Here is a 20,174-nt window from a genome sequence, read left to right as displayed (position 1 = left end):
AAATTTTTTTTTTGCTTTCTTATCATAAATTTAACAGAAGATAATGAATATACACACATATATATTTAATTACCTTAATAACATGATGATAACATAAGAACGAAATTAACGTAAAAAAAATATTATTATTATTATGTTGTGATGGTTGTGGTTGTTGTGGTTGTTGTGGTTTTCACTTAAAATCTTAATTAAAATTTTTAAATGACACACACACACAAAAACACACACGATTCGCGGCAACCACTTTCCAGATACTGAAACCAAACCAATTCCAATTGGCAACAAACGAATCACTTCCATCAACAACAACAACAACAACATTAAGGTCGATTAAAAAATTTTTTTTTTTAATTATTTGTTGTACGATGGAAATATTAAACCAATCGGAATAAATCCATAAAATTAAATTTATTAAACCTGAAATACATTATTATTATTATTATTATCATTACGATATTTTTCATTCATGAATAAATAATTGTATTTTTTTACAATAAATAAATAAATAAATTTATGTACGGAGCATGGAAAAACGATTAAGCTGGAAAAAAAAACAAAAACAAATAATTTTCATTCCTTGTCCTTGCTAATAATAATAATAATTATTATTATTATTTTCTTCTTATTTGCGATTTTCGATATAATAATAATAATAATAATAATAATAATAATAACAACAACAACAACAAATTTAACAAAAAAAATAATTTAATAACAAATTATTCGTAAATTATTATTATTATTATTAATTAAAAATACTCATTATATATATCGATAAACTTTTTTTCATTTTAAATAATAATAATAATAATAATAATAATAATAATAATAATAATAATAATAAAAAACAAAACAACAACAACAACAATAATAATAATAATAAACTACTGTCGATTCCGTCATCTTCAATAAGAAAATTAATACCTATTATTATTATTATTATTATTATTATTTGTTTTTAGTAATTCTTAACAAACGCTTAAACACGTTAAGAATTTTTTTTTTTCAAATATTAGAAAATATTTTTTAAATAAACAATTTCGAAGGTTTATTATTATTATTATTATTATTATTATTTGATTATTTGTCAAACTCAAATTTTATTTGTTTTTAATTTAATAATAATAATAATTATTATTATTTGATGCAAGTTACGTAAATATTTAAATTTTTTTATACACATATTTAAATTTTAATTTTTGTTGATCGAATTAAATAAACTAATGACTAATATATATATAATTACGTTGTCGATTTTAACAAACAATAAAATATTTCAAATAATAAACAAATAAATATTCTTTATATTTTGTTAAGATTTAAATTAAGGATAAAAAAAAAAAAAAAAAAAAAAAAAAACTTGCAATCAATTATGGTCGATTTATATGAAATATTGCAACAACGACATTTTTTTTTATTCATTTTCTAACGTGTTATTTCAATAATAATAATAAAAAAATTAGATCAGAAAATTTAAATAATTAAATATTACGACAAAAAAAAAAAAAAATGTCTGAACGGGTTATTATAATTTAAAAAAAAAAAAACGTTGTGAAATAAATAATTGAATCCACCTTGAAATTGTTCTAAAAAAAAAATTTTTTTGAGTGAATTAAAACAGAGCTTGATGTTTAACTAATTTTCTAAAACATCCTCCTTCGCTTTGCATCAATTCTTTATAATTTCCTTTTTCAACGACTCTCCCTCTTTCCAATACTATTATTTGATCTGGAAAACAAAAAACGATTTGTTTGCAATTAAGACAAAATTTTGTATAAACGATTATCATTATGAGGACAGGCAATAATAATAATAATAATAATAATAAAAACCTGAATTTTTAATCGATGACAGCCTGTGTGCGATAACTAGAACCGTTCGTCCTTTCATTATTCTTTCCAAAGCTTCTTGTACCAAATGTTCGCTTTCGGCATCTAAAGCACTCGTTGCTTCGTCCAACAATAAAATTTTCGGACTCTTGAGTGAAAACAACATTTTAGATAAATTATAAAATATCAACGACAAATTAAAAATGGACGTTTTTAAAGTCGAAGAAAATAATTACTTTTATGAGTGCTCTTGCTATTGCTATCCTTTGCTTTTGCCCCCCGGATAACATGACGCCCCTTTCACCAACTCTCGTATCGAATCCCTGAGTAAAATTTGATATGAAATCATAACAATTTGATTCTTTGGCTGCTTGAATTAATTCTTCTTCGGTTACGATTGCATCTTCGGAAGCACCGTAAATAATATTTTCTCTTATCGAACCGGAAAATAAAATCGGTTCCTGTAAAATATTATTTATTTAAAAAAAAAAAAAAAAACGTGTAATTAATTATTAATGTCTTACTTGTGCGACAAATCCAATGTGTTTTCTAATCCAATGAGGGGATAAATCGTGAATGTTGAAACCGTCTAAAAGAATTTCCCCTTTGGTCGGCTCGTATAATCTAAGCAAAATGGAGGCTATCGTGCTTTTGCCACTTCCGCTGGAACCAACTATGGCGGTAACTTTGGCTTCTGGAATATCTAAACTCAAGCTTTCTAAAATGGGTGTGTCTTTTCGGGTGGGATAAAAAAAGGTAACGTTTTTAAAAGTTATAAATCCTTTTGGCTCCGTATTAGGTATTAATCCATCTGAAAAAAAAACAAATTAAAGGTTTACGGTATTTTTTTTCTCATATTAAAAAGTTATGTAAATGGAAACTTACCGGTTGAAGAAATTGGTGGAACTCTGTCGATGATTTCCCACAGTCTGATACTCGCTCCAAGACTCCTGTTTAATTCTGAATAAAAATTGGTTAATCCTGCAATTGAAACTCCAATGTATGCTGCATATAAAAGAAATGACGTCAAATTGCCAACCGTTAACGATCCGTCACCGACTAAAAAACCGCCATAACAAAGTACTGTCAATGTGATAGCATTCCCACTCATTCCAGTCTGCAAAAAAAAAAAAATTGTTAATCTTCGAAAACTAATTGTAATGTAATATACATTTTTTTAAAATAAAAATGTCTTACCAAACCGAAAAAGACACCTCTAGCCAATGCTTCTTTATACTGTAAACTCAATGCATGATTGAGACTATTTTCATAATTATTAATTTCAAAATTTTCATGGCCGAAAACTTTAACTGTTCTTATACTAGAAAGTTTTTCTTCTGCAAGTGAAGTCGCTGTCGCAAAGGAATCCTAAAAAAATAAAATTATATTTTAAAAATTATTAAAATTATATAAGTTTTGTTTTACACATTAAAAAGCATGCAAATTTTTTGAAAAATACCTGAACTTGTTTTGTTAAATTTTTAACAAATCTACCGTAAACAATTGCTAAAGCAGCAACTGGTGGCACAACTGAAATCCCAACCAATGCCAGCTCTGAAGACATGTAAAACTGAAAAAAAAAAAAAAAATGAAAATACAATTATTACTTTTAATATGTAATTAAAGGAAATATTATTATTATTTTTACAATTTAAAAAACAGTATTATAAATAAAATTAGATTAATTACCCGAGATATATATAAATAATTTATCGATTAGATATCATTAAATTTGATAGATATTAAAATACTTAGGTTACCATGATAATAATGCCACCAATAACCATAATTCCAGATCTCAAACCATCCGATATGTTTTTAGTGAGAGCTTGACAAACAAGTTGAGTGTCAGATGAAAGCCTATTTATCAATTCACCCGTTTTTTTTTGATCGAAATATGCTAAATCTTGATTAAGCAGAGATTTAAAAACTTTTTCTCTAAGATTTTTTGTCATTTTTTGTCCTGTAAATTTTATTTCGCATAAAGTATTTAAATTTAAAAAAAAAAAAAAAGAAGTTAATAGAAATAAATTATCATCTTACCTGCTACAGAAATTAAAAAAACTCTACCAAAATTAGCGACACCTCCGATAAAAAATAAAGTCAATAATATAAGAGATAATTTTGTTAAATTCTCTTTCATTTTAATCGTATCTTCTGTTTGAATAATGTCAATAATTTTCCCTAATGAAAATGGCACTGCAATTGTAATACTACTAGAAATTAATAAAAGGCAAAGTGCACCTAAAAATAATCGATATTGGATTAAATTAAATTATTTATCTTGTCCAAACAAAAAAAAACAAAATGGTAATTATTTTTTAATTATTTTACCTGCTATTTTCCATTTTTCTGGTTTGGCTAAACTTAATAGCCGTCTAAATTCACCTGGTTTATTTTTCACAACAGGTTTAATTTTAAAATTTTTAATTGTAACATTATCACTTAGTTTTCTTTTTGATGTATGAAAAAAATTATACACAGATCGATCGTTTGATTTAAAACAACAAAATGTAAAAGTTTTTTTGCAATCGTTTTTTGTTATATTTGTACCTTTACTAATAAATAAATTAGAAACTTTGGTAACGAAATTAGGAAGAGAAACAAATGTCGATTTAGGTCTTATCATCACTTGAGTTTTATAATTTAAAACACAATAATATTTAGTTAAATAATCAAATGATTTCATTTTAGAAAATTTTTTTTTAAATAACACCAACATTTATTAATAACAATTATTAAAAACACAACTTTAAACAATTTCAAATTTAATTAATTAATTAGAAAAAAATATTTTTTTATTACTTTTTAATTGTTTGTTTTGTCAGATGGTTATAGAAGCCATAGAGTAACTTCACTGTTTGATTAATAACTACAAAAAAAAAAGGGCTACTCATTTAAAAATTTTTAATCAATATTTTAAAAAAAATTTTTCCTTATATATTCAATCTCTTTGACCTAATCGTGAAAAAATTATATTTTGTTTTCAAAAGAATATGAATATATTTTTAAATTTTGAAATCTTAATGAAAAACGAATTTCTTTTTAAAATTACCTTCTTAATTTCATCAAAAAAATATTAATTATCTAATCTGTTTTAGTATTTTTTCTTGATAAAATTTTCGCGCCATTTTTTTTTTTTTAAACGACAATGCAATCTTCTAATTATATTAAAATAATAATTACTTTAAAAAATAATAATAATAATTGAATAATAATGGAGACACCCAAAATCTTCAGCACCTAAAAATTTAAAATTTAAATTTAATATAATTTTTTTAAAAGATTAACTTAATAATAAAATTAATAATATGAGATAAAAGATTGATAAATCAAATACATTAAACCATAATTAAAAATATAAGTTTAATTATTTAAATAATGTTGGAAACGTTTCCGGAGTATCGATATACGCCATGTTTTATTCTTGTTTTTAAGCCTGATTAATTTTTTTTTTTTTTTTTTTTTTGGTTAAAATGTTTTTCTTTCTTATTTAGTTATAATATATCGTGCTTACAACAATGCATCATTAATTATGAGTTTTTTTTGAAAGTTTTATCCGTCTTCGCTCATATACTAACGTCATTTTATATTACATTTGTTTTTAATCATTTTAATAAGGAAAATGGGAAATGCTGGTAGTAATGTAAGAGAAAGAAATTTAAAAGGAAGTGATACTGCTCCACCATCTCCTACCAAAGATGGTCAAGCTTTTACTTTTGATAAGAAAAAAAGAAGAAAAGGAACATTAGTTGGATCACATGATGATGATGGCCCTGTTTACACCAAAGCACAACTTCAACAACAGGTAGTGAAAAAAAAAAATTTTTTTTTTTATTATTTAATTATTATTTTTTGTAATAATTATATTTTAGGTACTCTTCTTTAAAGTGTTTATATTTAGTAAGATATTTACATTTTAGGATGATTTTGAAACGCTGAAAAGACAAAGAGCTGCTACTTTGTCAGAAGGTACCAAAGTCGGTGATAGAGTTTTACCTACAGTTTTTAAATGGGAAGGTGGTGGTAGACAAGTTTATATTTGTGGTACTTTTAATGATTGGAAAACAAATTTACCCATGGTTAAAAGGTAGTTATGATATTCCTAAACATATTTTTTATTAAATATGTAACATTTAAATTACCATTATTCACCTTCATTCAAATATTTTATATAGGTAGAGTCGTAGAAAAAACAATAAAATATATATATATATTTTTTTTAAAATTATGAAGTGTTCCACTCAATAATATTTGCTTTTAGTCATGGTGATTTTGTTACAATAATTGATTTGCCAGAAGGTGAACACGAATATAAATTCTATGTAGATGGAGTTTGGAAACATGATCCGAACATGAGACTAAAAGATGGCAACTCCGGAACCAAACATAATTTAATAACTGTCAAAGGCTCTGATTTTGAAGTATTTCAAGCTTTGGCAAATGATAGTGACAATAACTCAGGTGATTTACAAAGTAAGTTAATAATTATAAATAATTCTCTTATTAGATTTCATTTGTTATAAAGTTTAAAACGTTTAATTAATTAATATAGGTGAATATTCTCAAGAAATACCTAGTAATGTTTCATGGGAAAAAATATCAGGACCCCCAATCTTGCCTCCACATTTATTACAAGTTATTTTAAATAAGGATACCCCTTTATCAGTGAGTAACACATTAAATTAATTATTTTAAAAAAAAAAAATAAAATAAAATTTGTAATTTTGTGCATTATTAAATTTTTAGTGTGAGCCAACGTTATTGCCAGAACCAAATCATGTAATGTTAAATCATTTATATGCATTATCGATAAAAGATGATGTCATGGTACTCAGTGCAACTCATCGTTACAGAAAAAAATATGTTACTACATTACTCTATAAACCTATTTAAAATTTTCTATCTTAAACAATATTATTCTGTATAAAATACAACTATGTCAAATAAAATTTATTAAAAAATAATATATATAAAATTATTTAAATTATTAATTTCTTTCTTTTTTTTCTTATTTTGTAAATTATTATTGATATTTACTTTCATAATAAACAATATAAGTGATGAAAATAAATCATTATCAAATTGATAATTTGAATCTTTTATCAGAAAACCTTGAGAAGTTAAAATTTAACTAAAAAAAAATTACTTTTAAAAAAATGATATGAACAATGTTAAAAATGGTTTTTTTTTTTTTTTTCTAAACTTATATCATTTACAAAACTTTTTCTTTATATTATTTATAAAATATTTAAATGAAGAATATATTATTTATGAAAAAAATATAAATTTTATTAATAAAATTTTAAAATAATAAGATATACACTTTTGTACATTATTTTTTTTTTTTTTTTTTTTATCAACAAGCGTTTATGAAACTTTGAACGGATCACTGTGTAATTAAAAAAAATTATTTAAAGTTTTTTCTTTTTTTTTTTTTTCTTTATACGTGAAAATTTTACTGTAAAACGTGTTCATAATAATCACAATAAGTTGTGTCTATTCCACTTTTTATAGCGCTTTCTGTCACCAAATGATTTAATTCTGAAGCACTATAACCTAAAAGTTGTTTTAAATCACACACAAACTTATACACAAATCTTTTCCCATGAACCTAAAAATTCAGTATTTTGATATTTAAAATCTACCTTTAACTATCCATAACAAACAAAACAAAAAATAAACAATAATAATAATAATAAAACTTGCCTTAGATATCATATCACCATCGTAATAATACCTTAAAGCTCTGCTTAATTTTTCATATGTCATGGCCGGTTTATTTTTTCTTTGACCCCAAAGTTGAGCCACCATTTCAGGATTATTTAATTTAAATTCTCCATCATCAGTCACCCATTGGATAACATCACGATGATATTTATCAGTGAGTAATTCTAATAGAAATTGCCATAACTGAATTTGACCATTGTTACCTGTTGTTTCGAATAATCAAAAAATGAAATTTAAAAAAAAAAATCAAATAAACTTACAATAATAAAGAAAATTTTTTTTTTAAAAGGTTCGAGAAACAAACCAACCTGTTCTGTTGCCTCCTCCTGTTTTATGCTCGTTAACAACAGAATTTGATCCTAAAACTCTTGAAATTTTTCTACGATTTTGCATTCTGCCAACTTTTTTACTTTCACCAGATGTCGAAGGCATTATTTCTATTGTCGGTTTTTCTTCTGCTTTTTGGTTTTGAATTATAGCTAACCGATAATAATAATAAAAACATTTAAGCAAAAATTAGGTTAATAATTTAAACATGGAAATTTTGTGTTCACTTCTTGTTTTTATAACTTCCCAACTATTGAAAAAAAAAAAAAAAAAAAAAAAAAAATTCTCACCCACAAATTTACATTTTCTTAATAGTTCTAAATGAGTCCAAAATAAATCATCAGGATCTTTGGGAACTTTTTTCTTAAAGCTATCTAATGACATTTTACATAAATCGCTACCATTTATCATCCAATCTGAGAGTTTAAGACCACTTAAATTGAATTGCCTTACAGCCCAAACTAACCATAATTTAACATGTTGTTTGTTCCATAATTTTGGATCTAAATATTACAAAAAAATAATTTTTTAATAATCACTTTTTATAATAAAAAAAAAAAAAAAAAGTAAATAAAAATAAATTTCCTTACCTTTGGGTACTTTTAAACGTTCAAGTTCTTTACTAAAATTACTATCGATAACCCATTGAGCAGCCAACTCTTTTTTTTCTTCAAATTTATCTTCATCTAAAAAAAAAAAAAAAAAAAAAAAATTAAAAACATTAATTAAAGTAACAGACAACAGTAATTTCAAAATAATAATAATAATAATAATAATAATAACTGGTTCAAAATTTTTTGTTACTTTTCACACATTAAAATATTTGATAAAAACTTGAAATAAAAATACTTACTGCATTCTAAAAATTCATCTGTAGGTTTTAACACATCAATTATATTTATCTTTTTAGAATCTCCTTCTATTTTTATTTCAACATTTATTTGAACCAAACCTTCTCCTTGTACACATTGATCTACTAAATTTTTATGCGGCTCAAGCTAAAAAATAAAAACAAATCATGTGATGTAAATAAGATTAATATAATATGTAATTTTTACTACTTTAACCAACCATTTGAGCATCTTGCAACCAGAAAGTATATTCCGATAAGTCAATATTAAAACGTTTTTGAAGAATATTTCTTAAAGTGTAAAGTGGACACTGTATATCCATGTGTTCTATTATTATTCCATTTTCATTACTGGAAAAAACAATAATAAAATGAATGAATAAATTATAAAAAAATTTTTAAATGAAATACAAGAAAAAATTAAATGGAATTTTTTTTTTTAAATATGTTACTGTTCTAAATATTATATGTGATGTTTAAACATAACAATGCTTAAGTATAATGATATTACAATCATATACTTACATTTCACTTTTTACATTTAAAAGTGATATGTCATCAGAATACAAAAGATGATTTCCATTATGAATTAAAAATTCTTCCGGAGAAACCATTTCGCAATTATGTCCCTCAATACTTCCTAAAAAAATAATTTACAAATTAATAAAATTATAATTTAATAGCTTTTAAAAAAAAATTTATAAATATACCCACCTGTTAATCCTACATCAGAAGAGTCTAAAATCTCGACTTCACCACTTTTAATTTTCATTTTTTTAGGTATTAAAAACTTTGACATTTCTTCATCGCCCTCTTGATCGAGGTTTTCGCCATCTTCCAAATTTAATATACTGAAATTAAAAAAAAAAAAAAAACATTATAAATACGTGGTAAAAAAATTTGAAAATTAATTTTTAATATAAAAATTTTCATTTACCTTTTTCTTTTTTTCTCATCCATTTCATCATTTTGAATTAAATAATGTTCATTTTCTGAATCTCCTAAAATGTAAACATCTGAATTGCTATCCATTATCTAAAATAGAACAGAGGGTAAAAAACCTAAATAAACCAAAATATATTTTACAATTAAATGTTTTAATATATACAAGGTGTTATTGAAAAATTTAATAAACAAAAAATCATTTACAACATTATTAGTAACGGTTTTACTGTCTCTCAAAATCAAATTAATCATAATGATATACATTAAATGCAGTACGTTTATGCAGTATTACAATGACAGTACATCACCTCGAATCTAACATGAGCATTTTTCATTTTAAATCATTTGAAATATATTTTTTTAAAAATTGTTTCATATTTAAATCCATTTGAAAGGAGTGCTTTTCGGGAACACTTAAACAGTAACAAAATCCAAAACAATTTATAATTTTTGTTATTATGCTACGTCACGTAGGCGTCTATGCTATGCGAACATACTGACCTCAATAAGTAAGATTTTTTAAAAATAATTTTTACAAATTTAAATAAATCGTTATTAAATTTAATGCAAATAAAACTTACGATTTCTTATGAGTTTTCCCAAACTTTTACATAACAGGAAGTTTAATTTACACAACGGAAATGAAAATTACTTTCAGGAAAAGGATAGAGATCCTCTTTTTGTTTGTTAAAGAAGCTCGTTCAGAAATTTATTATTTTACCTATCGTCGTGGTAGTAGACTCTTATTTAAATAATAAACGTACCGCATTAAAGTTTTTTTTTTCTATTTCTCAGACAAATACTTGGCTCGACGTTGCGTCTTTAATATTTCACTGTTGTTATCTATAAATTCGGAATCATTCCATTTCAGTGTTTAAATCTGAAAATAAACTATAAAAGTAATTTTATAAAATAACAATTAAATTTTCAATTTAAAAAAGATTATACATATTTACATTTAAATTATGTTGCTGAGTAATTGTAAGTTTTAATAATTAATAATAATAACAATGAAATTATTAAAAATTTATATTAATCGTTAACAAAGAAATATTACATTAACTATAAACTACAAATTTTTATAGATATTAAAAATTTATCTACCTATATTAATATTCATAGATAATATACAATTAAATTATAATTAAAAATGCACATAAATTATTAAAATTATTTTAATTTAGTAGTTATGATTCTTATTTTAACGCACAAAGAATTTAATAAGTTACACTACATTCACCAAACGCAAAATACCAAATAACATTTTTTGCTTTAAAATTGTTGCCATGTTTTAAAATTCGATGAACACAAACACACATATCACAATATTGGCAAGACTTTATAAAAGTCTATTCTTAATATAAACGTTATTAACTTGATTAAATAATAATAATAATAATGAAAAAGTCAAGTCTTTTTTTTTTTTTAATTAATTAAAATAAATACAATTTTTTTTTATTTATTTTATTTAAAACAGCATTTCAAATATCTCTCAAAACGACGAAAAAAAATTATATTTTCACTGTACAATCAATCACAATTATTTAACAATTATATATATATATATATATATATATATATATATATATATATATATATATATATATTGTTAAAAAGATTAAGAAATTCTTATAGTTTGACAATATCTCATTGTAAACTTCAAGAATATTTAAATGTTTTGAGAGATATTTGAGATGCAACTTCGTCCTAACATCCCCCATTATCGAGCCTGAAAAAAAAAAAAATAATAATAATAATCGTGTAAAATACTTTAGTACTAAATCAAAATGAAAAAAAAAAAAAATAATAAATTAAGTTCTTACACTTGTCGGTTGAAAAGAATGTCGGATTTTGCATTTATAAAATAAATAATTAAAAATGAAATTCCGAAAACGAAAATACCCATTGATAAAGTGAATATTTCCTGTTTTTTAGACGGTTTTATAAAAACTCGAGCGGACATTTTTTCCTGCCAAACTGATTCCGTCCACGTTGAATATTCGTGTGAAGTCCAATCGTAATCTAAATACACAAAAAAAAAAAGAAAAAATAGAAAAATTTTCAATAATCTAAAATAAAAATGGATACCGCCATGATGATTTTTGTAAGCTTACTCTCGATTTCGAACGCTGGACTTTGAGCAATTGAATAATTCATAAAACTTTCTACGCAGACTCCATCCGGATCATTTCCAGCCATCCAAAAATATTGTCTAACCTAAATAAAAAATATTTTTTCCCCCCCGAGTCATTTTATTAATAAAAATCAACTTCATGTTACTGTGAAGACAAATTCAAATCATACCAAATCGCCATCATTGTTGTGACAAGTCGAACGATTTCTAGGTACGACGGTTCCAGTCAACCAAGCCAACGTCAACCCGGTCAAAGTCGTTATGTTGCTATTTTTAAGTACTCCCACGTACACGGAATAAGGTTTACTATCGGATAATTTTCTAAAAGTAACGTTTTCGAATATTTCACAAGATGGAGTTTCCAAATAACAATATAAAAGCTCATCTATTAAATAAGGCTGAAACGAAAAAAAAAAAAAAAATCATTCAACCATCGCCATTTTTTTTCTTCTTTTTTTTTTTTCATTTTTAAAATTTATCCTCACCAAATTGTAATTATTATTTGTTGACAAATTTATTTCATCGAATATCGTAGTGTATAAAGCTTTGGCTAAACCCATTGAAAAATTTCCCAAATACATTTGTATGCTATCATCGTCAGGTTTTGTCTTATTAAAATAAGTAAAATTAAGGTTTTTACCCGTGTCGAATATACTGTGATAAAACCTGGAAAAAACGAAAAAATTAAAATAAAAAATAACCATTAAAGAAAATTAAAAAAAAAAAATTAAATTTTTTATACTTGTTATTAAATTGTGAATCGTAACTCCCTAAAACCACGCCATTTATATTTTTGTCTTTTTTTATAAATCTTTGCAATGAAGAGGGTGGAAGTCTTCCGTGAGATCCCGACATTTTAATTCCCATCCCGTTTAATTCATTTTTCAAAGCTTCGATAAATTTGGAAACCTTTTTTTTTAAAAAAAAAAAATCAATTAAATAAACTCGAATTGAAAAAAAAAAAATCGTGGAAGCAGAAACGAACGAACGAATGACGATTAAATGACAATTTTTTTTTTAAAAAAAACTTTATTAAAATATTTAACTTGCCAAAATGTTTTTATCGTTCGGTACGGGATCCAATGAATGATAATGAATTTCTCCATTTAATATTTCGTCTATTTCTACGACTAAACCCACGTCGTCCATTTTTAATAATTTACTTTGTTCTACGACGTTCTCTTGTAACCTGTGAGGGAACGCATCGTTTTCCATATCGTATATCATTCTAGAGGAACCGATGTAATCGTATGTTTCACCGTGATAAAAAACAAACATTATGTTTTTTTCTGTAAGATCCCCACACACCCCCCGCAAAAAAAAAAAAAAAAAAAAAAAAAATTAAAAAACAATTTTTTACATTTGTACACACACATACACACTTGCAATCTTCTATCACTTAAATTTTTTTTTTGTTTGAAATTAAAAAAAAAAAAAACAAATGCATATAAATATATATATATGTATATTTCGTCACATGTTATTGATAAATAAAAATTTTAAGTTATATATTTTCCTAATAATTAAATGACAAATTTTTGAATAAAAACAATAAAAAAAAAAAAACAGAAAAAAAACCAAAAAAAAAAAAAAACCTTTTTATTTTCCTAACCGTCGTCAAAATTTTTACAAGAGTGGAATTAAGTCAATATTAGGAGCCATATTTTTTTTATTTATTATATAAAATTAAATAATTGATCGTAAAACGTGTATGGATAATTAATTTCGTTGACACAATACTTACGAACGTACTTTTTTCATTATTATTATTATTATTATTATTATGGGAAGTATCGACAAAGAAGTGGAAAAAATTACTTTTGCTAAAAAAACACCGGAAAAACAAAATATCCACAGGTAGGAAAGGTTTCAGTTATGTAGATTTTACTTCTTGTTTACTTATACAACTTACCGTCGGACCTTTTTTCGAGCCCCCCCCTGCCTCCCCCCTCCGACCCTCAATAACATCACATTTATTATTTTTACAGATTTGTTGACATTAATTCAAAATTCAATGAAGAAAAACGTTTTGGAAAAAACAACGAAAAAAGTAAGATTGAATTTTTATGTAATAAATGGTAGATAATAATGAAGAAAATTTTCTTCGACATGATTGAACTCATTTAATAATTATTGTAAATTTTTTTTTTCCAGATCAATTAGAAATATCGAAAGCATTAAGTCACGTCTTATTTAAAAGCAACGGTTTGGATAAAATTGTACCGAATGAAATAATAAATAAAAGTCAAAGTGCTGCCGCGTCAAAACGATCGGGAATGGTGAGACCTCGATTTTTTTCCGGCGATAGATACAACGAATTACTCCGAGCGAAATCGGCGTATAAAAATCGAATCGAAAATATCGTGGCATCGACTCTCGCATCGAAATTAAATCACAGTTACACTAAATTACCAACCATGAAAAACGTGGATAAAACGGATAAAATAGTTCCGAAATTTAAAATGGAAAAAGAAGTAAATGGTAAATCGAAGGAAGATCGCGACGACAAAATGTCGGTTAATGCAAAATTAACGGAACCTGGGAAAGAAACGACCACAGACACTCAAACTTTTCCTTCGATAGGAAGTGAAATGAGCAAACCGGATGAGGTTTAAAATTAATAATAATAATAATAATAATTTCCTTTTCCTTTTTTGTTTTTATAATTTGATTTAATTTGTTTTATTTTAAGGAAAAACGAGACCCGGAAAAGGAAGATTTGTCTTCTATGGCATCCTACATCATAGATCCCGATGAAATATATCATTTGAGTAACAAAGACCTGCGAAATCTTTTCGTGAGAGCTGCCGAACTTGCTGTTCAAACGAAAATGCTACAGAAAAACGTATCGAAATTTCAAGAGAAAAAAAAAACGTACAAATCATCTCACCGGTGCGAATTTAAAACGATTGAAAAAACGCTCGGATGCTGCGAAAAGGAAATGAAAAACCTACTGGAACAATACAATCTCGTCAATCAGAAAAACGAATATCATAAGAAAAACATTTTGCTCAGGATTCAACATCGTCAAGATATAAAAAAATATAAGGATTTGAAAGAAAGGTATTACAATCACTGCGATTTGTATCAGAAAAAAATCAAAGAGCTCGAAAATATAATAGAAGAAAAAACTAAGACGGTCGATTTGGAGAGGGAATCAAAGCGGAAATTGCAAAAATGCGTCAAAAGGATGCAAAAAAACGCAAGCGAAAAAGAAATCGTTAAACTCGTTTATAAAGAAGCTCCACCGAATTTGGCTGAACAAAGAGAAAAAATTAGATCTACGGCACTCAAATTAGTTCTCAAAGGTCAGACAAAAAATTTATTACTCTATGGTTTTAAAATTAAACCCCATCCTCCCTTCCCTTATTATTATTATTATTATTATTATGTGATTTTTTTTTGTCAGGATTTCTCATTCAAATAAAAAAATTAGAAGAAGAAAGAAACAAATTACTCACTGATCCAAGATATACAAATTCAAGCAATTCAATAAATGCAATGTCGAATAAAAAGGAATACTTCATAAAAAGCATTCAAGATCAAATAAATAAATTAAAGAAATACATAACACCCTAACAAAAAAATAATTATTAATCGTTAATATAATAATAATTCGTAGAAAAAAACCGAAATGTAAATTTTTTTAATTAAAAAAAAAAAACCTCTAAAAAGTTATTTTGTCTGCTCTCAAACTAACTCGCTGTCGAAAAGTTTCAAATTTTTATTAAGAGAATAAATAAAAAAAAATTATTACTTCGAAATTCACTGCCATCGATTAAAATTTTAAAAATGCTATTTAAAGAATATAATTAAGGTAAAGAAACTTTAAATGACTCATTTATACTTATAGTCTTTAGAAAAAGTTAAAATATTTATTTAAGCTTACCTTGAAGCGGAAGCCCTTTGACTAATTTACTTAAATAATGAGCGACAGACAGAAGAGTTACAATTCCTAATACTGGAGAACCAGCTCCTGGTACTAAATTATCAAACATTGATGTTCCATCAAGTCTTGCAACCACTAAAATTACAGATCTTGGTTTCTCTAATTCGTTCACTGCCTTCGAAGATTCAAGTATCCTGGGATAAAGTGGCAAATGAATATTTAAACCCAGTAGAGGATCACAATATCTCACTGAAAAAAAAAAGAAAAAAAAAAAAAAAAATTAATTAAATAGAATTAAATTACTCGATTATTGTGAATCATTCAACATCCAAAAACGATTATAAAATATTATGATTATAGAATAAATTTTTCGAATAAAACAAAAATCATTTAGATAAAAATAAATGATAAAAAAATTATTATAAAAAGTAGTCACAATCTTATCTTTTAAACTTGAAAAAATTTTTTAATAATTATTATTTGAAAACATTTACTTACTCGGAGTTAAATTGTTTATCATTGTACTTCTTCTGATGCATGTTTTTGAATCAACTGCAGCCAACATGTACGATGTTAATTCAACTGCACATAATGATCTGGTCTCTTGACGTTCCATATCATGAGCATTATGTTTTTCAAAGCACTGAAAAGTTTAAAAAAAAATTATTTTTACTATTAAAATATACACATTAATAAAAAAATATACATAAAAATATATATATTATTACAATATATACTTGAAAAATATTATTTTTTAAACGTAATCAACTTTGAAATAGATTAATGAAAGATTATTAAAAAATTTTTTATTCTTATTAATCTAAAATATTTTAAATAATAAAAGAAAAAAATTATACTTTACCTCATGTAAAAATTCAATATCCTTTGGATAGTCATCTGAATCTATATATATTATTGGGAATCCAAAATCGACAAACAAAAGTGAGGACCCAACACTGTTCCAAGGTTTATTATCACAATGACTGTCAATCAATCCTGAGTATCTATTTGGACATGAATCGTCTGGACTGTATGATGTTCTATTTGAAGTCAATATAACACCAGATACTTTTCCAGAATCTTTTAATTGCAATAATGCATCTGAAAAACTAAAATTTAAATTATTTTTTAAAATTATTGTAAAAACATTACAAATTAAATTCCATCATTAAATGAACATACTTTGGTAAATCGAAAGGCAGTAAAACTACGTAGGGACTAGCTTTCGCATCAGAAATAAGCCAACTAAGGTCTTCTTGATTTTTAATAATATGTAGAACACCAGTATTACCAGACCTGGAAGCTAATGATAATTTTATTTAGATTAAACACAATGTTTTTTTTGTCAACAGAAAATTTTAAAAATAAATTACATACATGTGCAACCAAATTCATTTGTTCCATTAAGTCTTTTAAAGCAAAAAGCTCCATTAATATTTTCATACATTTTTTCTTTAGCTCGCTCGCATGTAGCTAAAACAAAAGATACATTTATACATGTTTAAAAATTATAAATTATTAAAAGAATATTATCATTTTAAAACCATTAGAATTCAAACTATATAATTCATCAATTTTTTTATTATCTTGATTATAATGCATTTTATATTCAAACAAATGAAGTCCTAATTTAAATAAAAAAATTTTTAATATTAATAAGAATTGATTGAAAAACAAAACCAAATACATCTGATTTAAATTTGAATTTTTAAATAAATAAAATCAGTGTAAATTGGAAAAAGGTTAACATTTATGAAAATGTGAATAAATTGCTTAGTCAGAATTTTAGGCAACAGAATTAAGTATACCAAAAAATATTGACATATTCCAAAATTTTTAAATATAAAATACATATTTAAGTGTATAAAGAGATGCATTTTAGTAAAATACTTTGGTATACTAATATGAAATCACTGGAAATTATTAACTACTTATGCATATCATATCTTTAAGGTAAAATAAACATTTGTCACAATGCATTAAAATATTAAAATATATGTAAATAATTCATTGAATTGAAATGATTTTAAAAATGATAAAATTCTTCATAATGTTTTACAGCTGAAAAATTATTTTATCTTTACTACACACAATAATAATATTACCTATTAATAAAATGTCTAAAATAAAAAACAAGGAAGTTTTACTTGCAAGTGACAGCGCCATATTTTGGTTTACATTTGATCTTCCACACCATAGAGTATAAAACTCAAGTAGCAAAATATTGCGCGGACGGTTAGTTACTTTGCGTGACGCTAGATTATTGTTGGCGGGTTCCTAAAATTGAGCGTTAGGACGCCATCTTCAACTATCTACTATTATATTGGTTTGAAATATGGTAAGTTATCTTGAAATATCTGTTACTTAAATTGAACATCCATAATTTATTTTATTGTCATTTGATAGCGATGGCTTTCAACTTTGTACTAGCAAAGTTTCAACTCTGTAGTGCTTTTTTTAACCGAGATATTTGAATTTTTTAGGCTGGTGGAAAAGCTGGTAAAGACTCAGGAAAGGCAAAAGCCAAGGCAGTTTCCAGATCTGCTAGAGCAGGACTTCAGGTAAGTAATAAAATTTTGGTTTTTTTAAATTATATCCTCTTCAATTAGAAAATCACTTTTCTTCCACTATCCGTTTCTTCATAGATATGCCTGTAAAAAAAAAAAATACATCTCTGTATACATTATTATTCTTCCATTAATTTTAATTTAATCTAAAGCTTTTGATTTTTAATTATTATTATATCAATAATTTAAAATTTAACAGTTTGTTCAATGTTACAAAATGTAGATTTGTAAAACGATTTATCATTGTTATCTTTTGTTGTATTCAAACACTTTTTAACGGTTAATAATATTTGTTTTGATATGTTATGAATTAATATTTGAGCACTATTAAAAAATTTTTTTACTTTATTTTGTCTGTTTTACTTTAATTATTTTTTAAACTATAATTTTTAAGCTATTCATTTTTTAATTTTACTATATACATCATAAATTATTAATTATTTCTTATAAATATAAAGATATATAGACAATTTTAATTTTGAAAAAATGTTTTTAAATTAATAAACATTTCTTGGTAAAAAATAGAAAGAAAGTTTTCTTAAGTGATCTAAACTGCAATCGAAATCAATAATTCATTGTTTTGCAGTTTCCTGTTGGTAGGATACATAGACATTTAAAAAATCGCACAACAAGTCATGGTAGAGTAGGTGCCACTGCAGCTGTTTACAGTGCAGCAATATTGGAATATCTTACAGCTGAAGTTTTGGAATTGGCTGGAAATGCATCTAAAGACTTAAAAGTAAAAAGAATAACTCCAAGACATTTACAATTGGCAATAAGAGGAGATGAAGAATTAGACAGCTTGATAAAAGCAACAATCGCAGGTGGTGGTGTCATACCTCACATTCACAAATCATTAATTGGCAAAAAAGGTAAGAAGACATAAGTGAATTTTTTTTTTTTTTTGCTGAAAAAAAAAAAAAAAAAAACAAAATTATTTTTATCATTATTATTATTATTACATACCATGTTAATTATTAAAACGAAAATTAATTTTTTTTTTTTAGGATCTCATGAAACAAAATAATCGGTGATTATGCAAGCTAAAGTTTGCTAGCTGGAGAATGTTATTATTATTATTAATTTTTTTTTCATAAAAAAAAAAAAAAAGAAAAAAAGAAAAGAAACAAAAAAAAAAAAAAAAAAGTGGTCGTTTAAATTCAAATTAGATTGAGAAGGGATGCCTTAATTGCTAGTAATTTTAAGTATTTTAGTTGCTCACAAAAGTAAATTGTACATTAAGTCGACAAACAAACAGACAAACAAAAAGGATAAGAAAAGCAAAAGGAAAAGTGTGAAAAGGAAAAAAAATTTAAATTTAAATTTATAAATGAAAGCCAAAATTTTAAATAATAAAATGAAAACTCGAGACTTACAATGACTGTTCGCGATAAAGGGGCAAAAAAAAAAAAAAAAAAAAAAAAAGGTACATAATTTTTAAAATAAAATTAAATATATCGACAAATGAAAAATCAATTTTAGGTACTTACGAATGTCATTACACACACACACAAACTATATATTTTCATATGAAAAAAATTGAAAATTCAAATTATTTTGAAGTAAACAAAATGAAACAAATTGATTGATTGATTGATTGATTTTCATTATTAACAAGTTAATAATATTAATTCCTCCAAGTAGTTTATAAATTTTTTTGTTTTGTGTTTTTGATTTTATTCGTAGTTGTAAGAGAAAACTAGTGTAGCAATACACAAGTGTTACACTTTCATAATTTTTTTTTTTTTTTTTTTTCTACATATTCTGGATGGAAAGAAGATTGATTTGACAATTTACGAAAATATTCGTAATCTAAAAAAAAAAAAAAAAAAAAAATTTTTGTGTGTTGTTGTTAATAAAGGAATTTTTTTTTTAAATTGAAAAAAGCCTTAGAAAAAAAAAA

At 24.6% G+C, this 20,174-nt stretch overlaps 5 protein-coding genes across 5 annotated transcripts; 2 read left to right on the top strand and 3 right to left on the bottom strand.

The window, feature by feature from the left end:
• Positions 1–1,612: 1,612 nt before the first annotated feature.
• Positions 1,613–4,551, bottom strand: Phum_PHUM368590 (ATP-binding cassette subfamily B, member 10; the record flags this gene model as incomplete). The annotated part of the gene is made up of 10 exons (XM_002428132.1): positions 1,613–1,728; positions 1,833–1,977; positions 2,066–2,290; positions 2,354–2,640; positions 2,715–2,946; positions 3,027–3,181; positions 3,255–3,399; positions 3,590–3,735; positions 3,873–4,073; positions 4,164–4,551. 10 exons carry the CDS (start codon positions 4,549–4,551, stop codon positions 1,613–1,615), a joined length of 2,040 nt encoding a protein of 679 aa, XP_002428177.1.
• Positions 4,552–5,454: 903 nt separating this feature from the next.
• Positions 5,455–6,725, top strand: Phum_PHUM368580 (5'-AMP-activated protein kinase subunit beta-2, putative; the record flags this gene model as incomplete). Its single annotated transcript, XM_002428131.1, has 5 exons — positions 5,455–5,637; positions 5,753–5,919; positions 6,094–6,305; positions 6,385–6,497; positions 6,579–6,725. 5 exons carry the CDS (start codon positions 5,455–5,457, stop codon positions 6,723–6,725), a joined length of 822 nt encoding a protein of 273 aa, XP_002428176.1.
• Positions 6,726–7,287: 562 nt separating this feature from the next.
• Positions 7,288–9,768, bottom strand: Phum_PHUM368570 (uncharacterized protein; the record flags this gene model as incomplete). Its single annotated transcript, XM_002428130.1, has 9 exons — positions 7,288–7,388; positions 7,478–7,762; positions 7,868–8,038; positions 8,177–8,389; positions 8,477–8,572; positions 8,740–8,884; positions 8,958–9,087; positions 9,262–9,372; positions 9,674–9,768. The coding sequence occupies 9 exons, from the start codon at positions 9,766–9,768 to the stop codon at positions 7,288–7,290; spliced, it is 1,347 nt and encodes a 448-aa protein (XP_002428175.1).
• A 1,732-nt stretch (positions 9,769–11,500) lies between these two features.
• Positions 11,501–17,151, bottom strand: Phum_PHUM368560 (uncharacterized protein; the record flags this gene model as incomplete). Its single annotated transcript, XM_002428129.1, has 11 exons — positions 11,501–11,703; positions 11,796–11,898; positions 11,986–12,213; positions 12,301–12,481; positions 12,558–12,724; positions 12,890–13,104; positions 15,705–15,953; positions 16,203–16,347; positions 16,567–16,813; positions 16,887–17,007; positions 17,082–17,151. The coding sequence occupies 11 exons, from the start codon at positions 17,149–17,151 to the stop codon at positions 11,501–11,503; spliced, it is 1,929 nt and encodes a 642-aa protein (XP_002428174.1).
• Positions 17,152–17,820: 669 nt separating this feature from the next.
• On the top strand, positions 17,821–19,157 carry Phum_PHUM368550 (histone H2AV, putative; the record flags this gene model as incomplete). Its single annotated transcript, XM_002428128.1, has 3 exons — positions 17,821–17,904; positions 18,188–18,265; positions 18,858–19,157. 3 exons carry the CDS (start codon positions 17,821–17,823, stop codon positions 19,155–19,157), a joined length of 462 nt encoding a protein of 153 aa, XP_002428173.1.
• Positions 19,158–20,174: the final 1,017 nt, after the last annotated feature.

The sequence above is a fragment of the Pediculus humanus genome, genomic scaffold, assembly GCF_000006295.1.
Source record: "Pediculus humanus corporis 1103172107790 genomic scaffold, whole genome shotgun sequence".
NCBI lineage: Eukaryota > Metazoa > Arthropoda > Insecta > Psocodea > Pediculidae > Pediculus > Pediculus humanus.
The sequence above is the reverse complement of the archived record's forward strand: the minus strand, read 5'-3'. Positions and strand labels throughout refer to the sequence as shown.